This window comes from Tenrec ecaudatus, chromosome 12, assembly GCF_050624435.1.
Source record: "Tenrec ecaudatus isolate mTenEca1 chromosome 12, mTenEca1.hap1, whole genome shotgun sequence".
Taxonomy (NCBI): Eukaryota; Metazoa; Chordata; class Mammalia; order Afrosoricida; family Tenrecidae; genus Tenrec; species Tenrec ecaudatus.
The window spans coordinates 115,582,502-115,600,851 of NC_134541.1; the positions used below are offsets into that span (position 1 = coordinate 115,582,502).

The 18,350-nt window shown below is 48.2% G+C and overlaps 1 protein-coding gene across 5 annotated transcripts in view; it reads left to right on the forward strand.

The window, feature by feature from the left end:
- IQCK (IQ motif containing K) overlaps positions 1 to 18,350 on the forward strand; it is a 133,785-nt gene that overhangs the window by 64,228 nt on the left and 51,207 nt on the right. For all 5 annotated transcript variants that reach the window (XM_075564586.1, XM_075564582.1, XM_075564583.1 and 2 more), the window contains one exon: positions 8,896 to 8,980. In XM_075564586.1, coding sequence (XP_075420701.1) covers positions 8,896 to 8,980 — 85 coding nt within the window. The remainder of the gene's footprint in view (positions 1 to 8,895; positions 8,981 to 18,350) is intronic.

Sequence of the window (18,350 nt, forward strand, 5' to 3'; positions counted from 1 at the left end):
CAGCATGGTGGATGCAGACAGGTTTCAGTTTTAGTGCTGCCATTTCTTACATGGTTCAACACTTTACTGCATGACTATAACTAACACAAACTTGGCAGCTTAACGCAGCACAGATTTATTCTGCTATAATATTGGGGTCCAAAATCAGGACAATTTCCTTCTGGAAGCTCCTGGGCAGAAATCCATTTCCTCACCTTTTCTGGAGACCACCTGCATTCCTTAGCTCACAGCTCCTTCTTTAAATCACCCCCTACCTCTTGCTTCTGTCGTCATATCTGTAGTAGTGTGTCCTTTTACCTCACTGGGCTCATCTGGGTAACTCAGGATAATCTCATCACAAAATCCTTGATCACTCAAAACTGTCAAGTCCGTTTCTCAAATTTTCTGTGTGTGTATATATATTTTAGCTTACCTATGGTTAACCTATGTCAACAATTTTTTGAGACTGAAGTAGACATTAAAGGAGAAAAGAATTTCAAAGGTTTCTGCTCAGTTACTAATAATGTTATAACTAAAAATGTTATAATTAAATGTAGAAAGATCTTAAAAATAGTTTTTAGTATTTATTATTTAGTATTCATATGATTTAAGAAAGATTTATAATTCAATCACATACTATTTTATGATTAAAATTGATAAAAATTACCAAGGATTTTTCCATGTGGTCTGACTTGGGAAGAAGAGGTCCATGGGGGAGGAGGGCGACACCAAGGAGTTACCAAACTAGGTGACACCAACCATATTAATGCCACTGCTGCTCTGCCATCCAGGGTCACTATAAGCACATCAACTCGCTGACACACAACAGCCATCTTTGTGGAGGGCTTCCCATCTGGGTTGTGCTTTCTTGGTCTACAAAAACAACTTAATATCTTACCTAATGAAAATGGATAGAATTTGACACTAAATTTCTAATGTAAAGCCAGCTTTCTTCCTCCCCACATTGTTGCCAGGTGCTTCCCAGTTGGTTCTGACTCAGTGAACCTGTGTACAACAGCACGGAACTCTGTCTGGGACGTGCCATGCTCTCAGCTGCTCTCATGCTTGCTGCCCCTGTGGCAATCCATTCTATCGAAGCTCTTCCTCTTTTTCATTGTCCTTCAGCTTAACCAAGTGTGATGACCTCTTCCAAGGACGATCTCTCCCGACAACGTATCCAAAGTATGCGAGGCGAAGTTTCACCATCCCTCGCTCCTAAGGAGCATTTTGGCTGTACTTTTTCCAACGCAGATTTGTTTGTTCTTCAATGTGGATTGCAACTTAATGTAAAGCAAACCCAAATCCCCACAACGGAATCAAGAGGCAACATTGTGATAAATGGAGGAAAGATGAGAGCTGTACTTTTTCCAAGCTGGTATTTTCAATATTCCCAACCAGCACCATCATTCAACTGCACTGGTTCTTCGGTTTTTCTTATTCACTGTCCAGTTTACGTGTGCATATAAAGCCATTGAAAATACCATGGCTTAAGTCAGGCACACCTTAGTTCTCAAAGGACCATTCTTGCTTTTCAATACTTTTTTTTTTAGGTCTTGAGTTACTGTTTGTTGGGTACCTTCAAAGCAAGAGATTTAAACCAAATCCTAATGACTTCCAAATTCATAACCTTGTGATAGTAGTCATCTCTGTCTTCTCACACTAGGGCATTTCAACCTTAACTCTAAGGGATTCCTTCCATCCCTTTAATCCGCTCTAAATGTGTTTAAGGTAAAGTCCAGTGTATTTAGAGGGGGTTTTCCAAATCAGATCCTTACTGGTGTGGCTGATGTCATGAACTTCAAAAGGACAGAGTCTAACATCCTGGTTGTCTAGAGCACATGGCCTGGGTCACCAAGAGCTGGATAGAAATTAGGCCCAAAGTACCCAATTAAGAACTTAATATTGGGCACATTCTGCCCTTTGGAGTCTATATAAGACCTCCCAGTGACAGATTGCCCCACCTAGTTTATCCACCAGCAGAAGTCAGATCACCTTCTCCATGACAGACATGTCCCTTCCCCCCTCTAACCCTACCTCTGGACTTGAATTTCTGTTAAGATTTCACCAAGTGCCCTGTAGGAGTATCTGCTGAAATGGTCGCTAATTCCCAATTAATTAATAATCACCAATGACCATACAACAATGTTATTTGTCAGGAATTAATTGGTCTTTTCTCTTTCTCTCCAACATGATCTGTTCTTTTGATCTCAAAGGTTTATTTTCATAAGGTTGTTTTAGATAGTACCTCTTAATTTAGAGCTGTGTAGAGAAACTCATCAAGACTAACTATTCAGACCCACTTAGTCGGTATTTTGTAAGTACTTTCTATTATATGCATAATATATGTATATAATATATTTTTATGTCATATACATTTTTCACTTTGCACCCCAAAAGGGGGAAAGCATTGTACATGGATTTATACAATAGACACACAATCCAAAAGAGAAATTCCTGTTTCCTCTCATTAAGTACAGTAAAGATTCTTCTGGTTAAAATAGATGGCATTCACAGTTGAGGAAAGGGAATAAAGACATGACCCACGAGCATGACCAATACAACTTTGGTTTTTTTCAGACATGCTCAGCATTGCTCCTGTGCTGTTTGAACGTGCAGAAACCGGGGCTGTCCGATGTGAGCCCATGAGGAGGCGCAGCTGCCTTCCACTGTGACGAGCTGTCATCTCGGCTCACTGTCTCGTTTTCTTTGATTCGGAAAGATGGAGACAGGCCTGTCACAGCTTCATCCCTTCATGCGGGCCTGCTGAAATGGTCACTAATTCCCATGGACTGCTGCCTGAAGATTCAGTCCTTCTCCGTTGGCCTGCTCTATAATGGCTTTCTCACATTGAGTTTTGCTCTGGGAACCAGACAGCATCCCATTATTTCGCCATGAAAGCCGGGATGTCACCAAAGGTGGCCTCGTATTACTGCTTACAGTTCGATTAGAAATCTCATTTTGCTTTTTGGAGATGCCATTGTGATGCAAAGTGGGTCCGGGTTTCCTTACTGGAGAAAGCCCTTTGTGGGTCAGCCCTACCCGGCGTGTCCTGTCCTGACCCCTGGGTCTCCTCTCCCGCTGCTGTGCTGGTGCTGGGAGGATCTCATGACATCAGGACCGAAAACTATATTTGCAGCGGGAAAATGGGGCTGCTGCAGAGAAAGGCTCCATCCAATCTCAGGCTCCAGTGACAAACTGTATCGTGCTGAGTAGTCCTGACATCTGATTCCCGGACGAGGTTCAGACAGATGATCTCTGCCAAGCTATCCCTGTCTGGTCTACGGACAGGGCGTTTGCTAGGACGATGGCTCCTTCCTTCCTTCCTTCCTTCCTTCCTTCCTTCCTTCCTTCCTTCCTTCCTTCCTTCCTTCCTTCCTTCCTTCCTTCCTTCCTGTAGGCACAGATGGTGATTTCTTCTCCTTAAGGCTGCTGGAATCGTCACTTCCATCTCGGTGGTCTTGTGAACCGGCCCCTTCTCCTACCTGGGCCCCATCCCTGCATTTCCAGCCAATGGGCATTCTCAGCAGGAAAGGACCAGTTACCTTCATGGGGTTTTTTCACTCCTCCAAGCCTCACTTTGCTCAACGTTGAAGTTGAGCAGCAACAATGGCTCGTTATTGTTGTTGTGAGGGTGGAAGGAAATCATGTGGAGGGTGCTCAACATGCTGCCAGGTACAGAGGCAACTGCTCAGTCTACGAATGTCTGCAGAGTGTCCCCTGTGTCCCCTGTGTCCCCTGTGCGCCAGTCATCGTGCTAAACGCTGGGAGTTCCAAGAGGAGAAACACCGCCCGGCCCCTGCCTGCACACAGCCTTCCGCCGAGTCAGATCATCACAGGCGGGTCTGCTTACATCTGACAGCCCAGATGGGTCATGGCAAGGCACAGAGCTCCGCTGGGCCTGGAGTTCATTAAAGAATTTCAGTAAATAGCATTTGAGGGGAGGTTGGAGGAAGGGGAGAGAGTGAAGAGACCAGGAGAAAGGGGTCAGGGGACCACCAGCCCTTGAGCAAATGAAGAAAAGTTTCTTCTTTCTGAATGAGCTGAGCTGGAGTTGTGTTTCAGTGACCACTGGTTCATTTGCTGTGGGGGCCCTTCAGCAGAGACCTGTGTGGACCACGATGCATGGTGGCCCTGGTTGGGGATAGAGGTCCCTGGAGCAGAGGAAAGCACTCTGTAAAGACATTGGAGGTCAGGAAAGAGCCATGCTGGTGGGGGTGGGGTGGGGGTGGGGGTAGAGATCTCTCAGTAAGTCCGCAGGGGTTGATGAATTCTGTTGCTGCTGCTTTTTTCTCTCTGCTTTTATTGTGAATTAGGTAGAGGTTTACAGAGCAGATCATCAGTTTTACACTCAGCACTTCATACACATTTGGTTCTAACTCCTCCATTGTCTAACTCACCCTCCCTGGTCCAGTGCTGCGCTTCCTGCTCTTCTGAGGACCCGGTTCCTGTGCTGCCAACAATCCATCCACCGGGATGCCGCTTGGACCTCAGAGCAGCAACTGTCCAGGGGGCTAGAGCTGGGGGCTGGGTGCGTGAAGGTGGGGGCTGGCCATTCCTTTGGTCTCTAGGAAAGAGTGGGGAATAAGGGAGGACCCCACCTTTTTGGTGTGCTGGTCCTGAGCAAGGAGAGCTGATTACAGCCGCCCTGCATCAGGCCCACAATAATGCACCTGTGTATTTCCCCTCTGGCTGCTTTTGTTCAGCTTCCTCTCAGGCGGTGGTATTCCACCCACTTCTCTAGCCTTTCCACTGACGCAGGATGATCATCCTTGTGTGTCCTCCGGTCTCTCGTGTCTTTGTTGTAGTGGGTCTATGTAATGTGTCTGCTTAGTTTGCCATCTTGCTAGAAATCCCTATAGTATTATTCTTAAAAATGAATTCCCAGTCCACCAAAATCCAGTGCCATAGTTATGCATGGACTGCTAACTGCAGGATTAGCAGTTCAAAACCACTAGCTGCTCCTTGGGAGAACGATGAAGCTTTCCACTCCCATAAAGAGTTACAGTCCACTGACGAAACATACAACTTTCCTCTAGTTCTTTTTGCTTCTCCTGCCCCCCACCACACACACACACACACACACACACACACTCTAGCATGACCCCAATTCTACCTTACAAATCCAGCTATACTGGTACAGCTAAGAGCTGGAAACACAGGGAATCCGGGAGAGATAAACCTCTCAGGACCAATAATGAGAGTAGCCATACCAGGACAGTAAGGGGAAGGTGGGAGGAGAAAGGAGGAACCGATCACAACGATCTACATATAACCCCCTCCCAGGGAGACGAACAACAGAAAAGTGGATGAAGGGAGACAGTGGTCACTGTAAGACATGAAAAAAAAATTATCAAGGGTTTATGGAAGGAGGGAGGATGAGCTGATACCAAGGGCTCAAGAAAATGTTTTTAAAATGATGATGGCAACATATATACAAATGTGCTTGATACAGTAAATGTAAGTATGGATTGTGATAAAAGCTGTAAAAGAGTTACAGGCTGGGAAACCCACAGGGTTCGTGTGAGTTGGAATCCACTTGATGCCAGTGAGTGCGTTTTGAGGTCTGCCTAGATACAGGGGTCCTCAAACTATGGACCCCTGGCTACATGCCGCCGGTGTCGGACATTGATCCCGCCCACCGGGTGTTTTTGCCCCATTTGATTTTTTACTTCAAAATAAGATATGTGCAGTGTGCATAGGAATTTGTTCATAGTTTTTTTTTTAACTGTAGTCCGGCCTTCCAACGGGTCCGAGGGACAGTGAACTGGCCCCCTCTTTAAAAAGTTTGAGGACCCCTGGGCCCTAGAAACTCTAAAGCCTCTCTAGAAATCTCTGACTTTGAACCGGTGACGGTAAGTGATTTCTGAGGTGTGATCTGTTGGGGCTACACCCTTGAGATGCGGAGATTAAGGAGCGTGGAGGAGCAGAGGCATAGAAGCAGGGAGCCCACCCGGCCCAGCAGCCACATGCAAGCGCTGCAGTACCAGACAGAAGGGGAGAAACCAAACAACCCAACAAAGCCACTACATTGTGCAATAAAAATGGCAAGCACACCTGAGGGAAGGGCTCTTAACAACGATATCATTTGAGACATGGAATCATCTCTCTGAAGAAGTGCAGCCTCTCCTTCCCTCGGCCCTGCCCCGTCGGAGGGCCCGAGACTGGCGGCAGTGCTGTGCTCACTCAGAACAGTCTTGATAACCTCCAGGCCCTTCCGGCTCTGATTTCTTTGATGCTGGAATAATTCAAAAGAGCATTCATTCTGAAGACAAATATACTGTATCCAACGTGGTTTTTGTTGTGGTGTTTTTTGTTTTGTTTCAATTAAAAAATTGAGGGAGAATCAGGGGCAATGTAAGAGAGGAATTACTGAAACCCAGATGAAGGCTGAGCATGACAGTGGGACGAGAGGAAAGTAAAAGGAAACAGAGGAAAGAACTAAGAGACAAAGGACACATATGCATATATAGAGGCCTAAATACAAGCATGTACATGTGTAAATATATTTGTATATGTGGCTGGGGAAATAGCTCTATGTGAATATATTTATAGGTTTAGTATTAAGGTAGCAGATGGACATTGGGCCTCCACTCAAGTATTCCCTCAATGCAAGAATACTTTGTTCTATTAAATTGGCATTCCATGATGCTCACCTTCCTGACATCACTGAAGACAAATGTGTGCATAAAAAAATGTAGTGAAGAAAGCTGATGGTGCCTGGCTATCAAGAGATATAGTGTCTGGAGTCTTAAAGGCTTTAAGGTAAACAAGCTGCCATCTAGCCCAGAAGCAGCAAAGCCCACATGGAAGAAGCACACCAGCCTGTCTGATTATGAGTTGTCAATGGGATCAGGTATCAGGCATCAAGAAAAAAAATCATCTCACTGTGAATGAGGGGGAGTGCTGATTGGGGACCCAAAGCCCATCTGTAGACAACTGGACATCCCCTTACAGAATGGTCACGGAGAGGAAGACGAGCCAGTCAGGGTGCAGTGTAGCAACAATGAAGCATACACCTTTCCTCTAGTTCTTAAATGCTTCCTCCCCCGTACTATCACGATCCCCATTCTACCTTACAAATATGTCTAGACCAGAGGATGTACACTGGTACAGATAGGAACAGACAGGGAATCCAGGACAGATGAACCCCTCAGGACCGGTGGTAAGAGTGGCGATACCAAGATGGTGGAGGGAAGGTGGGCTAGAAAGGGAGAATCGATTACATATAACCTCCTCCCTGGGGTATGGACAACAGTAAAGTGGGTGAAGGGAGACATTGGGCAGTGTAAGATATGATAAAAATAATAATTTATAAACTATCAAGGGTTCATGAGGGAGGGGGAGCGGGGAGGGAGGGGAAAAATGAGGAGCTGATACCAAGGGCTCAAGTGGAAAGCAAATGTTTCGAGAATGATGATGGCGACAAATGTACAAATGTGCTTGACATAATGGATTGTGATAAGAGTTGTAGGAGCCCCCAATAAAATTATTTAAATTTTTAAAAATTGGGAGAGAAATCAAAGCTCAGGTCCTGGAGTATCCTGCGGCCGATGTCAGGCAGGGTGTCAGGGGGTTTGCCCAGAGGAACTTCGCTGGGTCAGCACCACTCTGTGACTGGAACCTGGGCTTTGGGGTTGGGTGGGTCCAGGCCCAGATCCTGATGAAGCCACCCATGAGCTCCAGTGAAGACATACAGCCTCGGAAACACAGGGACAGATTTACGGGGTCCGGTAGGGTCTCTATTCAGAACCAACTTGAAGGCTGGGGGCTTGGTTTGATTGTAGGGTGTAAGCTGGAATGGTGGTTCTAACTATGGAGGGTTTTGCGGCTCGAGCCCTTGAGAAGCCCCCCCCCCCTGTAAAATCATTTCTGGGGAGTGTGTGCTTCATGGGCCCCACATCCTGTTGGAGGATGATCTTTGTGTTGTTTGTCTGATAGCCCTAGGGACATGGTGGGTTACATATGGGCCTGCTAACAACAAGGTCAGCAGTTAGAACCCCCCCCCCCCAGCTGCTCGGTGGGAGAAAGTACACTTTCTGCTCCTTCAGAGATTTACAGCCTCTGAACTCTCCACGGGACAGTTCACGCCTCCCTGGAGGGTCACAGTGAGTCCGAATGGCTTTGAGTTGATCTGAAAGCTTTGGTTTGTGCTTTTCAGAGGGAGCAGCTGTGCTTTGAGAAAGCACAAAAGCACAGAATTCAGTCAGAATTGCCAGCCTTGTCAGCAGTTCTGTCCCTATAAAACTTTTAAGGTGTTGGGGGGTGGGTGGAGGATGAACCAGCAATTAAAAAACATTTAGCCATGACTTGCCAACATGGTCTCTGTGATAAAAAAATCCCATTCTAAACTGAAACACAAACCAAAAAGGCTCACCAGGGCAGATAGGATCAACTGACCTGCTGTTTGAGAGAGCTAACTGCTTGCTAAGATGCAGCAGCAGAACCGAAATCGTGCGGCTTGAAGCCACCCTGTCAAAGAGGACTTGCACGGTCTTGCTTGCAGGACAGAGAGGACGAAGAGCCCCTCATGTTAGCTGAGCTATCCTGTACTACCTCAAGGTTGACTTTCCCTCTGCCGCTTGCATCGGGGCGTGTGATTTTCGATCAGTGACATGTCTGTTGCAGTGGCAGGTCTAACATAGAATTTAGCAGCCGGTATCTGCCTAAGAAAGAGCAGGCTAGCCAGTGATTGCCGATTATGTTCGTTTAAGAAAGGAAGAAAAATTCCATCTCAGAGTTTAAAATTTAAAAAAAGGTGACTTAAGCATATAAACTTGTCCCTCCAAAGTGGTACTGTCACTTTCTAAGAATGGAGATGGGTGCGTCATTTCATCAGAGAAACAGCGACTATCAAAGGCATTGCCCAAGCTGAAGGACAGATTCTCATGGACATGTGACTCTGCTCTTCCTTTCCAGTCCCCGGCCACCAATCCCACTCTCCCTCCTGCTGACGGAAGAGGAAGCAGCTCTCATCATCCAGTCCTTCTGGAGAGGCTATCTGGTAAGAGCCACGCACGATCGCAGGTCCAGCATTGGGCAGCCCCTCTGGGAAGCTGTGTCAGGCCGGGTTGATGAGAGAAGCAAATCCAGTGACACTCATATAAGTGTAAGAGAGAGCTTTATGTCAAGGAGTAATTATGTATCGAGAAAACAGCCCGGCCCAGTCCACCTCAAGTCCGTAAGTCCGATACTTGTTCACAAGTTCTTCTTCAGACTCACGCAGCCACATGCAATGTTGCAGAATGCAAGAAGGTCACAGGTTGGTGGGTGCAAAGTCTTGTGGATCTGATGGGAGTGGTAACATCGCAGGGCTCTGGCTGCAACCAGGGTCAGCCAGCAGGGAGGTGAAGGGAGAGAGAGGGGAGGTTCCCAGTCCCCTTCCTTATGAGAAGGCCATGCCCACAAAGAGGCATCATCAGGTGTGACCTGATTGACAGGTTGAATACTGTGTCAGTCCAGGAAGACTAGAGAAACAAATCCATAGACACTCATATGTGTATAGGAAAGAGCTTTATATACCAATATATATTCAATTGCTCATTGAATATTGAGAAAACATCTAGCCCAGTCCAGACCAAGTCCATAAGTCTGATATTAGCCCATATGTCTGATACGCATCTATAAAGTCCTCCTCAGATGCATGAAACACATGCAGTGATGCTGAATGCAGGAAGATCACAGGCCAGTGGGTGGGAAGTCTTGTGGATCCAGTGGCGTTGTAAGCATCTCAGAGCTGGCAGAGGTCTCCACGTGGCTGTTTCACCTCAGGGCACTAGCATAGTTCCAAGTCTTGTCAGTAGTCTCTCAGGGAGCAGACTACTCTCAGCAAGAGAGAGAGAGAGAGAGAGAGAGAGAGAGAGAGAGAGAGAGTCTCCTGCCTCCAATGAGGAAATACCGGAGTTCCCAGAGTCCTCAGGAGAAGGCCATGCCCACATAGAGGCCTCATTGACTATGACCCAATTGACAGACTAGACTCCACCTTTTCCCTCTTAATCCTCTCAAGTCCCAAATTGACAGTAGATTATGTAACTACCACAGATACCACCCCTACACTTTTACATATCTTCAGGTTGACATGAAACTATGTAACTACCACACAAGCCCTTAGAACAGGGCTTCGCAACCTTCCTACTGCCGCGACCCTCTAATACAGTCCTCATGTGGTGGTGACCCCCAACCATAAAATTATTTTCATTGCTACTTCAACACTGTAATTTTACTACTGTTATGAATAGGGCAACCCCTGTGAAAGGGTCATGAGACCCCCCCCCCCAAAAGAGTTACACCCCACAGGTTGAGAACCGCTGCCTTAGAGGTCTTCAAACAGAGGATATTATTATAACCACCATTCAGAAATCGGGGTCTGGAGAACAGGTCTTAAACAGCGGTTGGAAAAGTTTACCAGTATTTCTTTTGTGATTATCATTCAAAAGAACTTTTCATATGAGGTTGGGTTGACTAGTCAACAGCCCACATATAATGATCATTAATACTTTGGTGTAAAATTTCCCAAACCCTGAAAATCTCCGCACATAGCTAGCACGTGAGCACCTAACATATGGAAGAGGGCTCTTTGATAGTTTGCAAGCGGTTCCCTCTTTGGGACGCTGAGGATCTTCTCAGTTTGTCAGCCCAGGTGTGGCCACCTTGGTAAATGTGTCTATGGAGGAGCAATTCCTGGAAGTGAAATTCCCTGGTCAAAGGGTGAGTTTTAAAGAAGGTGGCGTGATCAAACCCATGAAAGGACGGTCTGTGGTTTCAGCCACTGTCAGGGTGTAGTCAGCGGCTCTCATGGATCCCCATGTTGTTCTGTCTCCTGTCTTAGTCCCCACCCAGAAACTCGCTGCCTCCTGTAGCCACTGCCCCTCCCTTTCTCCGGCCCGCCTGGTAACCTCGCTTCTGCTGTGCTCTCTCCACACTTACGCTAGAGAGCTGACCGACTGTGTGCCCCTTTGTGCCTGACTTGTTTCGCTCAGCCTGTCTTCGTGGTTCTTCCACGTCATATCTTGAGCGCCTTCTGTAGACCTGTTGCCCTCTGACCTCTCGGGAAGAATGTGCCCACCTTCCTTCTCAGGAACCACATAAGACAGTGGCGCATAGATCGCCTCTCCAAATGGGGACATAACCTCTCCAACTTGACAGAGAGAGAGAGAGAGAGAGAGAGAGAGAGAGAGAGAGAGAGAGAGAGAGAGAGAGAGAGAATCTGTGTCACCAAGCTGCACGCAAACAGGACGTTCCCCTCTGAGCAGTTTCATGGCCCCACCTAAGTCTGCGTGTTAGACCTCGAAGCACGAGCTTAGATTTGCAGTCACTGGTGGCCAACCAGGCCCAGGAAGAGGCCGCAGTGGATTTACGTGGAGACCAAAGATCACACTGAGAATTTCAGAGTTGGTGCAGTGGAAATGGCTGGAGTGGTAGTGAGATTCATGCTAATCAATCAACACCTCTTAAGGACAGCATATGGGCTCTCCCTGATCACAGGGACTTACTGTCTGGAAGCCACCAGTCACGCCACTCCTTTGGTGTGGTGGCTGCCTGAAAACCTGAGAGGAGGTCAAGTGTGAAGCGAACTAGCAGTCATGAGCCAGTTGTTCCCAGACAGTTAAAACCCAGTTACAAAATCTCCGGTCACACCCCACAACCTGCCGCCATGGCTTCTCAGCGCCCATGCATGTTTTATGCATGTGATCTTACCCTTCACACGTGAACACCCACAGGCAAGCTTAGTGCTGGGGATCTCCATCTAGGTCACTGATTCCCACCCGTCACCAGCCTCTTGATGACATCTTTGTGTGGACAGGGGGAATCAATACCAAAGATCTACATATCACCCCCTCCCTGGGGGACGGATAACAGAAAAGTGGGTGAAAGGAGACATAGGACAGTGTTAGACATGACAAAATAATAATAATTTATAAATTATCAAGGGTTCATGAGGGAGGGGAAAAATGAGCTGATACCAAGGGCTCAAGTAGAAAGCACATGTTTTGAGAATGACGAGGGCAACAAATGCACAAATGTGCTTGACACAATGGATGGATGGATGGATTGTGATGAGAGTTGTATGAACCCCAAAACCTTCTGGGAAGATACTAACTCCTGCTAGATGTTCTTGGTGTTTGGCCCAGTTGGAGAATAAAAAATTAAACAGCCTCTAGTTGAACTGCTGACTTCAAGGTTGGGGGCTCAAACCCACTGGTAAGGAGAAAGATTTACAGCCTCAGACACCCTTAGGAGCAGTTCTGCTCTGTCTTATATGAGTTGGCATCAATGTGGCAGCGTGGGTTTGGTTTTAGGTTTTCATGATGGACAAAAAGGAGCAATGGATTAAGCATTGGGCTGCTATCCACAAGCTTGGGGGTTGAACCCAGCAGCAGTCATTCCTCCTGCCTACTCTGGGAAGATTCACTGCCGCAGAAACCTACTGAGCAGTTTTGTCTGCCCCAGAGGCTTGCTGTGCTTCAGAGCAGACTCACTGTCAGTGGTGCGGGCATAACTAACAAAAGGGAATCTTCAGGAATGTACCAAGGGGGCCCTGGGAGCATTCTCCCCGCCAGCACTCATAAGACCCTTCTCCTCGCCCTCCCACCCCTCCATCTCCTTTGCTGTGTGCTTCCGAAACCCAGAAGCCCAGCAACCTTCCTCACTCAGGCTAGAGCTAGGGGAACAGCTTACTTTAAAAATATCTTTTCACTGGCCAGCCGTGCCACAGGTTATGGAGAGCAACAAACTCCAGGTTGTTATTGTGAGTTTGCAGTTAGATTTTAAAAAAACGGTCCCTGATATGAATTATTGGGCACCAAGCCCTTGTGTAGAAGTTGACCTTTCTCTTGTTGAGTTTGTCCAAGACGCTGACCAAGTGGCTGGAAAACTGGGTTCTTCCAGCATCCACAATTAAGCATTGTGTTGTCTTTATAATCCATTTGGACAACATGGGAGAATTCTGGTCTTCTAACAACTCTCCTTTGATTTATGAACTTCTGGTTAGAAAAACTGGAGGCAGCAGTAACCAGGGACAGCCCAAAGTCTGCTCTTTTGTGATGTTCATATTCGACCATATTGGCTCAAAATGCGTGCCCTGGCTTGGGAGGCAGAGACCAGAGAAAGCCACTGAATTTCATTCTACCTAAGAAAAAGCTTGTGTTGCTTGATGTCTTGGGCTTATTGGTTTCCTTTGAGTCTAGTTTCCTGTAGCCTCTCATTCACGGGGTGGGGTTCAGCAACTCCCCCCCCCCCAAAGATGGCTCCTCTTCTAGACGTCATGACAGCTGAGAAGCACGCAGGCCATCAGGCAACCGCGTGAAATGGAGGTGAAGGGCACAGTGTAAAGTTGCCTCCGCAGCTTCTGTGTGGACCTCCAAAGCTGAAAAAGAACAGGCAAGCAGGAAGGTCTGGCTCGCCCCCCACAGACAGCAGTGAGAAGGTATGGACAAGTCCTTTGTCCATAGAGGAAACTGAGGCATAAGCAGACTGGGAGTTTTCGTGGGACACTCTGGCTATAAGGGAGGTGGTGGCGCCTCGGGCACTTGAATACCATATTTCTCTGACCGCCAGGAGATGCTAGGCTAAGTTCTTTAGAGAAACAAAACCAATGGCATTCATATATATCTAAGAAAAAGCTTTAGATTAAGAAGTCATTTTACATCCCAGCCCAGTCCAACTCCAGTCCATAAGTCTAATGCTAGCTGGTGTCTTCGTCAGACTCGTAGCTGCAGGCCATTGACGCAGAAAGGTGAAGCAGGGTGCAGGCAGATCGTAGCCCTGGGGGTGCAGTCGAGTGGATCCAAGGTCAGTGGAAAGATGCCAGGAAGCGGACAGCTCTCAGGTTCAGGGAGTCCACATGGGGCCAGCTCTGGAGGCTGGCACAGAGTCCCAGCAAGCCGGAAGGTGAAGCAGCTAAAAAGGGTGGAAGAACTCCCAGTGTGTCTCTTACAAAGAGGGCACACCCTCAGGAGGCACCATCAGGCTGTGACCTGATTGACAGGTGGGACTACACCCCTCCGCAGGTACAAGTTGACATAAACTCTAACTGCCACACAGGATTCGTTCCGGAGTGGGCATGGGGCCTTAGTTAGGCCAACAGATCCAAGGAACCCAATTCCAGATTCCTACTGGAGTTGTGGGGACAGAGAAGCATTCTTTGTGTTTGTGTTGGGGATGCCAAGATGCCAGGCATGTGGCAGCCCAAACCTTCCGGAAGCCATCTTGCCTTGGGCTCATCTATCCCCAATTCTTGTCACTTCAGTCCCAGCGTCCTGCATGGTCCTGCCCCTGAGCCTTTGCCCTTGTTCTTTGTGCCCTCCGCTGTGATGATCAGTCGATGCGTCCTCCCTTGCTTCCTTCTGGCTCTTCTTGAATGGCAACTTTCAGTCACCTTTTTAAAAATAGCATCCCCTTCATCACCTGTCAGCCTCTTCTTCTCCATTTTCTTCTTGTCACTTACTGACCACCTGACCTTCTATTCGATTGTCTCTTAATTGTTTATGGACACCAGTAGGCTCTCAGTAAATACATGAATGAATGAATGACTTGCTTAAAGGATCTTTCTTGAGGACCTTTGAGAACAGATCAGAGCAGGCTCTATCATTCTGTCTTATAAATCTCTCTCTGAGTCTCACACCGGCATATAGATGGAGTTTGTGGGAGTTGCTTATCCTTGACTTCAACAGCTGTGCCCGTTCATGCCCCCAGAGGACACTTGAGAACAGTATAAGAATTTTATCACTGGCGCTTAGGAATCACCTCTTCACCGAGCCTTGTCGTGTGGAGACATGACATTGGAATTCCCCCAAGTGGGCTTGAGAGAAGGGGGCTGCAGGACAAGAGGAGGAAAGGCGAGCCTGGGCGTGGTTGGTCCCTCAAGAAGGAGACGGGAAGGGTCTTCTTCACTCGTCTCTGATATCTGCAGGCAGGTGGGTACTTGGCCAGCAATAGTCAGACATTGTATTGTGCAGAAGGAATGCAGACCGTGAGACACTGGATCCGATTGCCAGCCCGCTCCCCTGTTGATGGGGCGCAGGCTGCAGCGTGGCTCTCCGGAGCCCCAGAGGGGCTGGCCGTCCACTTGGTGATTGACAAGCAGTCTCTTCCAGGGCCGCCGTCTCGCAGGGACTCCATCTGGAAGGATTTATCTTCTCCCTGGGATCCCTTTGTTTGCTGGCTCGAGAATACCATTCCAGCCCAGTTCAGCTACCAAATTACCTTCTAAACCAGATATGTCAGCCCTGACCATGGTCTCTTTAAGGCCCTCTCAGATGGACATAGGAAACCTAGCTGGTAACTCTGATGCTCAAGGCCACGGGCTTGAAATCGGTTTCGAACATTTTGTGATGTGGGAAGTGCTCCTATCTCTACACTATTAGAAGGTTAAGGTCACCTACACAAATTCCATGAAGCAAGTGACATGAAACCCCGAAACTGTTCAACAGGTGCAGCGCCCTTGGTTCCAGGCGTTAGACCTTCGCATTCTAAGCGGGATGCGTCCAAGGGCGGCTGCAGTCAGCCCTTCTGTACTTCCGCCCTGCGGCCTTCTGGGCCTGCTCCTGTGATTTCTGGCACGGCACTCTGCTCGGTCATGCTCTCATGCGACTGCTCCTTGGTGCTGCACATCCAGAGTTCATCCGTGCTTTGAGAATGGGCGTGTACAGGTGCACCCTGTGTGCATGCCTGAACCGTCAGCGAGAGCTGCAGGGAAACCGACTGTCTTTGAGCTCTTGCTATGCCTGGCACGGCACGTACCCTTTTACTCATTATCTCTTCAGGACTACTCTGTGAGGTATGCCAAGTAGCCGAGCCAGAGTTCAAGGCCAGCTCTGCCCGTCCACAGCTTTCTCTGTCTCACCCTTGCTCGGCTTCTCTCCTTCTGTCTCTCGCTACTTAATGATTTGGTATTCATTCCTACCAGGAATGGCTGAGAGTCCTGGTGGCTTCATGTCTTCTTCCACGTTTGGCCTGTAATTTTAGCATTCTAGTGAGTGGGTGGGGGTAGCCCGTGTGTATGAATATTCTGAAGTATTAACATTCTTAAAAGGTACACATTGTGTACAATCAAACTCACTCTTTTTCACATACAGTTCTCAGATTTTTGCCAAGTGGCAGACAGTCATCCAGCCTGAGCAACCATCAAACTAGAAGACACACCTCCCCAGACTCATTCATCTTGCTCTTGGGGGTTAACCCCCACATCCCCGGTCCCTGGACACCACTCATCTGTTTCTGCCCCCACTGGTTTTGTCTTTTCCAGGATGTGCTATGAATGGATCCACACAGGATGTGGTTCTTGAGTCTGGCTTTCGCCACTCAGCCCAATACACCGGTGCTCCTGGGTGTGGCTGTGTATACAGGTAGTCTGCTCCTGTTCTTCCTGAGCAGCAGTCCATGGTAGAACCCCAACAGCAGGTACTGAAGAAAAATTCCTTAACCCCGGTGGTAAAAAAAAAATCACATTTGAGTTTATGGAGACGTACTATTTGGTGCCTATGTATCACCATGGTCTTGATTCGCTCTGCATCAAAGTCACTGGTGGACAGATTTTCTTTTTAAACAGCTACCCAGAGTGCCTCTCCCCTGCAATTCTTCTTCAGCGGCCGTGGCAAGACCAGGAAGGGGGTTGTGAAAACTCTTGGTGACTCCAGATGCAGCCAGGATGGAGCCCCATGATGCCCTGGCATTGCCTTTGCTGTCTACCAGGTTGGATACTTCAGGGCCCACCTGTACACCGCCAAGCTCACGTTCTCGCTCTTTAAATCGGGCGTGATCATAGCAGCCCAGTCTCGGGTCAGAGTGGCTTTAAAGATGGCAGGCAAGGGGAATTATCTTGACAACGAGATGCAGAAACGCAGGCCAGGTATAAGGCTGTGATGGTGTACAGCATCTTCATTTGAAGAATCGCAGCGGCTCTGTGTCCTAACAAAAGGGAAAGAATCTTTTCCAAGAGGGCTTGAGGTGTATGAGACTAAGCAGGGAGCATAACGGGGATGGGCACAAGCTCTTTCCAAGCTTCCAGCACTGCGGTGGCCGGGGGTCTCGGGCACTTCCTGGAAGCAGACGCTGATGTCACCGAAGACAGTGTGTAGAGTGGGCGCCCAGGGGACCTGCCCCTAGCCCTGGAGAGCTTCACCTGAGACAGGTATCATCGCGCAGCAGCTTTTGATCACCTCTGAAAGGAGCGTGGGGCTCTGTGCGTGAGGTCAGGCTCCAAAGAAACGCGACTGTCCTAGTGTGAAAACCTGTGTATTAATGTTGGTATTATGAAAGAACAGATGCTCATGGTAAGCAAGCACACAAATAACATGGGCACCCAGAGGTGACCATGTTAAAAGTCTGACCCTTGCCTTGTCAGTGCTTTTCCTTCGAGTATATGGAATACTTCTCATATGGTATGTTTCTTATAGATAGGGGTTTCACATGTGGGTACACACACGCATTCACACATAGACATATATATTTAGGGCTATGCCATTTTTCACGGAGCCCTGTTGGCCTACTGGCTTACGTGTTGGACTTCGAACAGCAAGGTCAGCTGTTCGAACTCACCAACTGCCCCAGGGTAGAAAGGTGAGGTTGTCTGTTCCTGTAAAGATTTACAAACCGGAAGGGGAGGTCCCTCTGCCCTGTGGGGTTGCTGTGAGTTGGGATTGACTCCCTGGTCGTGAGTTTGGGATGGCGTTTGCACGGGCCTTCTCATCCAACACGCGGCTCTGACAGGAGCCCAGCCCACCACCAGTGCAGCAATAGGTGGGAATGTGGCCAAACATTTCACAGCGCAAACACGCCCATCTAAAGGGGAGCCCAGCGACCGTGGCTCCGAGGAGGAGGCCGTTGGGAGTTGGTGTTCGGTTCTCTGTCCTCAGGGAGTCCCAACAATGAGCGGGTGGAGGTCCAGAGCCTTCTTCCTTCTGCTTCCGGGGGAGTGTTTGGCTTCCCAGTATTGTTGGTCCGCTCAACAGCTCTCCCCAGCTTCCTCTTCCACCTTTCCAGAAGGGCTGTCTCCTGGGGCTGCTGTCAGGGTGGAGGGCGCACTTCCTCTCTTTGTGCAGGATCACCGTCATTCCCTCTCTGGCTTTGCTCCAGTGACAGTCACCCAACCAGGTGACCCAGTGAGGCTTGGGGCAGCGCTTCTGTTCTCAGGTGTGTGTGTGTGTGTGTGTGTGTGTGGTGCTGTGTAATGGTGGTAGCTGTATTTGTTGGGTGGTTTTGATGCAGCCCAGGTGAAGGCACAAGCTTGTCTGGCATGAAGCCAAAGGCCAGCTGCTGGAGATGACTCACATTTCCCTTATGACGGGCTGTGACTCAGTGCATCTGTCCAAGACAATTCATTTTTTTAACACTCTGCAGTTTTTCAAGGCTATGTTGAAGGCAACATTGCAAAA